The following is a 6298-nucleotide window of genomic DNA, read 5'->3' on the forward strand; positions in this document are numbered from 1 at the left end:
AGAAACACTGAGGAGAAAGGGACCACTGCCCGTGAGGTTCACCTCCAAAACATATATAAAGAAAACTCATACACCTCCACAACAACAACAGCAAAGAAACCACCAGGAGTTCCCGTCGGGCACAGCGAAACGAATCCGACTAGGAACACGAGCTTGCGGGGTTGATCCTGGCCTCGCTGAGGGTTAAGGATCCAGCGTTGCGAGAGCTCTGGTGTCGGTCGCAGATACGGTGGAGAAAAGGCCCCCCCCCCAGCATTGCCGATGCGAACGTACACTGGTACAACCACTATGGAAGACACCATGGAGGGTCCTGCGAAAACTGAACACAGCAGGGCATGCGACCTAGCAAGCCGAGCACCCTGGGAAATATCAGGACAAATGTATCCAGGAAAAAGACATATGCCCCTCTATGTTTATGGCAGCACTGTTCACAACAGCCAAGACAGGGAAGCCATCTCATGTCCACAGACAGATGAATGGCTCATGACGATGTGGTCCACATAGATGATGGAATTCACGACTCAGCCAGAAAATCGAAGAAGAAACCAATGCCACTCAAAACAATAGGGATGGATCGAGAGATTCTCATTCAAAGTGAAGTACGTGACAAAGAGAAAGACGGATACCACCTGATCTCACTTAGAGGTGGAATCTAAAGCACGGCACAAAGGAACCTGTCCACAAAACCCACGGACGCAGAGAACAGACTTGTGGTTGTGAAGGGCTTGGACTGGGAGTTTGGGGGCAGTTGATGCCAACTATGGCATTGAGAATGGAGAGACAACAAGGTCCTCCTGTTGCAGCACACGGAGAACGAGATCCAACCTCCTGAAATCGACCTGATCTCAGACGGACAATAGTATCAAAAAAGGAACATACGTTAATGGACACACACGACTGGGGAATGTCGCTCCACAGCAGAGAGTGAAACAACACTGTACCTCCATTAAAATAGAAACAAACAGAAAAGACAGTGTCTAACAATCCACTGAATGGAAAGACAACCTACAGAAGAGGATATTTGTAAATCTTATATTTGAAACAGGGGCTCATATTCGGAATATATGGGAAACAACTACAAATCAATTGAATCAAAAGGCAAATACCTCAGTTGTAGATGAGTGGAAGCCTGGGAGAGACCCTCTGTCGAAGAAGACCACAGAGAGCAGCATACAGAGGGAACGTTTCCCAATGTTGCCTATCACAATGCAAAGGCAAAGCAAAGGCACCACGAGGTATCACCTCCCACCTGGTAGGACACGGAGTGTTTTCAAACCTGAACAGATGTTTGGGAAGATGTGACTGCCTGGGACTTCTGGACACTGTAGCAGGGAATGTCAACGGGGCCAGCCAGATCGGGAAACACCACGGCAGGACCCTGCAATCCCACTGCTGCATGGCCATGTAAAGGAAGAACCATCAGTGTCGGGTAAAGAGACCTGCCATCCCAGGATCACGGCAGCACCATACACAAGAGCCCAACAGAAACAGAGCCGCAGTGTCCACGGGCACACAGACTGAGAAAGACAACGGGGTGGATACAGACCATAGCAAGGTATTCCGTTGTCACAGAAGAAGGAAACCCTACCCATTGCAGCAATGCACAGAGAACTGGAGGACATTACTGACTGATTCACTTTTGGGCTTGAGGGCTGCCCCCGCAGCAGATGGAAATTGCCAGGCGAGGCGGCAAATCAGAGCTGTGGCCACCGGCCGACACCACAGCCACAGCCAAGCTGGATACCAGCCGCGTCTGGGACCTCTGCCGCAGCTCACCACAATGCGGGTTTCCTCACCCACTGAGCAAGGCCAAGGGTCGAACCCATGTCCTCATAGGTACTGGTCAGGTTCAGGACCTCTGAGCCTCGAGAGGAACTCGCTGGAGGACATCACTTCAAGTGAAGCCAGTCAGACACAGAAGGACAAAGACTCTCTGAGGTCATGCAGATGAGGTGTCTGAAAGACCACTCCTGTGCAGAGGCTGGAAGGGTGGCTGCCCCGAGTGGGTAGGAGGTGCGGGGGGAGCACAGCGTTCACAACACTCCCTCGGGACACTTACAACCTGAAGAGGCTCGAGTTCATGGCACATGTTTGAAACAACAGCATGAAAGTCTGCACCAAGCAGAGGGGGAAGAAAAGAGGAAATGAAAGACCAAGAGGAAGGAAAGCCTTTTCCCCAAAGCTTGCTCCCAGCGGGTGCAGGGAGAATAAGGGAATGGACAGTTAGCCTGCGGTCATCATGAGACTGTTCAACGAGAAACTGGACAGGTATGTGGTGCTAAGGCACACATGACTCCCCACAAAACACACCCACTCACACTGGTTCACAATCACACCAACAGGCCCTCACACGCACACCCCCCATTGTTCCCGGACACCTACCCACACCATACAAAGAGCCTCCTTTCGTCCAGGGACCCGAGGACTTGGGATGGCCCTTTTGTGGGAAGTCAGTCTCCTTCCTCCTTCCCAGGAGGAACCCAGAATCAGGGTGTCTCTGCAACCAAAGGGGCAGGAAAGCACCCCCCACCCTTCCTCAACACCTGGACTTCTCCTCAGCAGAGCCGGGTTCCAGAATACTTACGGCTTTCATCGTCCATCCCGTCCACCTGTGATGAGAGAAAAGAAAACACTGTGAGTGTCACAGCATCCTCTGCACTTGGCCACAGGTCTTCCTGTGGTTGGGGGCTGCAGGCACACAGACAGAAGGCAGAGTTGAGTCTGCTTCCCCAAAAGAAGACAGCAAAGACACCTGTGGAAAAGGCACCAGCTTTTCATGGAAGACCTCCCAAGTCCACGTTCATTTAAAAAACATTCAGGCTTCTTTGGAGTTCCCGTCGTGGCGCAGTGGTTAACGAATCCGGCCAGGAACCATGAGGTTGCGGGTTCGATCCCTGGCCTTGCTCAGTGGGTTAAGGATCCAGCATTGCCGTGAGCTGAGGTGTAGGTTGCAGACGTGGCTCGGATCCCGCGTTGCTGTGGCTCTGGTGCAGGCCGGTGGCTACAGCTCCGATTTGACCCTGAGCCGGGGAACCTCCATATGTCACGGGAGTGGCCCTAGAAAAGGCAAAAAGACAACAAAACCAAACAAAGCATTCAGGCTTCTTCAAAGACAAATGCTCCCTATGTACACTTGGGAACTGATGTGGTCCCTTTTGCCAATGCCCCTTGGAAGGAGTTATTGGTTGGTATCAAACTTTGACTCAACATTCCTCCACAGAGGAATGTGCATATATCCTCTATAATGGACTTTCTCAGATTTCCTTTTCTGAAGTAGGCACATCCAAGAAGAAAGGAGGCACCTTTTTAAATCTCAGATCAAGAAAGGTGAGCTTACCTTGGGGGCAAGCTGGTCTTCCTGCTCAACCAGGTCGCTGGCTGGGGACTCCTCGTCATTTTCAAGGGATGGGCCCACCTCCTCCTCTGCCTCGTCAATGCAGGCAGCCTCCTCCTGCACCTTCTCAGTTCCCGGCCCCACCTCCTCCTCATTTGCCCCAGCCAGGGCCTCCTCCTCAGTCTTCTCACTCCCGCCGGCCTCCACAACATCATCGAGGGTTGCTAGGGGGACACACAGTCACTGTCAGCAAGGCGGTGGTGCTGCTCAGGAGGTACTCTGGGCACCTCACCTGACTGGACATGGGCTGGGAGTCAAGGGGTGGGGGTGGGATGAAGCATGGATGGAGCTTCTCTTGGCCCATCCTCCCGGGTAAACGTTTTGAAGGAAGGCAGAGAGCACCTTGAAAGACCTGAGAAAGGGAGCCTCTGCCTCTCTTGCTAAAGGGAACCTCTCCGTGGCATATTCTCCATCTGAGAAATGGCCAACACGAGCATGCAGGCTCTGTTGCCATGACAGAGTCTCGTGAATCCTCCTGCCCATTTTCCTCTCCAGCCACATTCCTCCATCTTCTGAAATGGCAGGAGATCATTTCAGCTTCCCTACTCTTCCCACAGGGTGCTCCTGTGTTCACACTCCATCCTCTGGGATGTTTCGCCTCTTTTCTTTTCTTAGATACATAATGCTTCTCTTTGGAATACTTTGGCAATAGGAAACTCACGGGGCGAGCAGGCCTTCCCAATGCTATGTACTTTGCACCACTGTCCATAACAACCTTTCTCATCATAACTCATAGGACCTCTGCACCCATTCAGGAATGACTCCCCCTTCAGCCCTGCTGCCAGGTCTCAGTCATTTCTACTTTCCATCTCTGACACTCTGCCGAGTCTGGTTACCGCCTATATGTTGAGTTGCACGATATTTCTTTCTCTGTGCTGCCTGATTTCACCATTTTTTTTCTATTAATACTTGTAGCTTTTTAAGGCCACACGCATGCCATATGGATTCCCAGGCTAGGGGTCTAATAGGAGCTGTAGCTGCCATTTTATGTCAGAGCCACAGCCACCTGCATCTGCCACCTACACCACAGCTCACGGCATTACTGGATCCTGAACTCATTGAGTGAGGCCAGCGATCGAACCCGCAATCTCATGGTTCCTAGTTGGATTCGTTAACCTTGGGAACTCCAAGTATGCCTCCTTTAACACATCTAACTCTGGGAACATCCCTTCCCTCAGGACACACCATGAGGACACAACAGGACAGGGAGGCCAGAAATCCCAAACATGCAGAGTGAGAGAGCTGCCTTCTCACCCACCACCTGACACTCACTCGACCAACTTGGTCTCCAGGGTCAAGGGCCTAGGAGAGCTTTGGGTGCCACCACTTCAGGTCCCTCAAGGTCAATAAAGGAAACCAAGTCAACAGCTCTTGTGCACTGGGCCCTCACGGTGCAAATCACAAAGCAAACTTGCACAATGGGCAGAGACCAAAGCAGGAAGGAGCAGCTTTGGCAGGGAAAATCGATTCTCCCTCTCAAAGGAAGGAGAGAGGAATACAAACACAGCACAACAAAGACCAGGGACCCATGTCTTCTTCGTGGTATCCATTTCACAGGGGAAAACACCACAGCAGAGTGCCACTCATTTGGCCACCCACCCACCCACCCGCCAAGTCCTATCCCCCACTTCCTCCCTCTTCCAGCAGCAGGTGGAACCCAGGTCCTCCCAGGAACCGTCTCCCACTAGATCCCAGCTGCGTGCTCTTCCCTACCTGCAGCCTCCTCATCCTGGCGGCTGCTCATGCTCTCCACCACTGAGTCTGTAGAAACACACCATCGGGGAAATCAAGGAGTTAGAAAGAGTGGCCCTCCCGTTTCTCCGGCTTCCCTGAGGTGACTACGGGTACAGAGCATCACCCTGGTTTTTCCTCCAGGCTCCCACACCTTCCCTCTGCTCCATGGACTGAGACCCTTCCACACAAGCTGAGCACAGATGCCAACATTCAGGCATCTCATATCTGCTCCCTCTCCTTATTAAAGTAGGTGGTGAACATCTGTACACCAATTTCTCTCTGTTTTTAAGTTTCAGACTCACCTGCCCCACACTCCAAGCAGCAGGCATCACCCAAGTGTCCCGGGAACCCTCTCCCATTGGCTCCTACCTGAGAGATGTTCTTACCTGTATCACTTTCATCGTGGTTGCTGTCACTCAGACTCTCCATGTTACACACTGCAGAGACACAGACATAAGAATCAAGGTGTTAGAGCCTGTCCCCCACACATATCCCCTACTTAGGGTTGTCTTGGGCCACGCAGCACCACCATAGCTTGTCCTCGGTGTGCTCAGAACTTCCCTCTGCTCTACGGCCTCAGAAGCTTCCATAAAACATTGGCCACAGTGGCAAACCTTCAGAGATCGTGGGCTGCTGAGGGATGGAGCCTTACACATCTCCCTTCTACGAGTCCATCTGGAGGCCTCAGCTCCAGGGTGACACACCTGAAATTCCAGCTGCATGGACACACTTGTGTGGTGGCCCCTGGGAGTGAACCATAGGCTGCTTTATTCTGTTCACTGCAAGAGGCAGACCTAACTACTGACTGAACTCAATTAAGCAGAAATGGCTCCTTCTGGCCAGTGGCTGGCACACTGTGGACAGCAGCTCTACAGAAACACTGAGGAGAAAGGGACCACTGCCCGTGAGGTTCACCTCCAAAACATATATAAAGAAAACTCATACACCTCCACAACAACAACAACAAAGAACCACCAAGGAGTTCCCGTCGGGGCACAGCAGAAACGAATCCGACTAGGAGACACGAGCTTGCGGGGTTGATGCCTGGCCTCACTGAGTGGTTTAAGGATCCAGCGTTGCTGCGAGCTCTGGTGTCGGCCGCAAATACGAGTGGAGAAAAGGCCACCCACCCCCAGCATTGCCGGTGTGAACGTACACTGGTACAACCAC

The 6298-nt window shown here is 52.2% G+C and overlaps 1 protein-coding gene across 3 annotated transcripts in view; it reads right to left on the reverse strand.

Moving 5' to 3' along the window:
- LOC110259088 (microtubule-associated protein 1B-like) overlaps nucleotides 1-5572 on the reverse strand; it is a 30619-nt gene extending 25047 nt beyond the window's left edge. For all 3 annotated transcript variants that reach the window (XR_002341313.1, XM_021082408.1, XM_021082407.1), the window contains exons 1-4: nucleotides 5515-5572; nucleotides 5108-5155; nucleotides 3338-3558; nucleotides 2585-2609 (exon numbers count right to left, since the gene is read on the reverse strand). Coding sequence is in view for 2 of the 3 variants with exons in the window: in XM_021082408.1 (XP_020938067.1) it covers nucleotides 2585-2609; nucleotides 3338-3558; nucleotides 5108-5155; nucleotides 5515-5557 (337 nt within the window). In the remaining variant the exon portion in view is untranslated. The remainder of the gene's footprint in view (nucleotides 1-2584; nucleotides 2610-3337; nucleotides 3559-5107; nucleotides 5156-5514) is intronic.
- Between the last annotated feature and the right edge of the window lie 726 nt (nucleotides 5573-6298).

Source organism: Sus scrofa, unplaced genomic scaffold, assembly GCF_000003025.6.
Source record: "Sus scrofa isolate TJ Tabasco breed Duroc unplaced genomic scaffold, Sscrofa11.1 Contig781, whole genome shotgun sequence".
NCBI lineage: Eukaryota > Metazoa > Chordata > Mammalia > Artiodactyla > Suidae > Sus > Sus scrofa.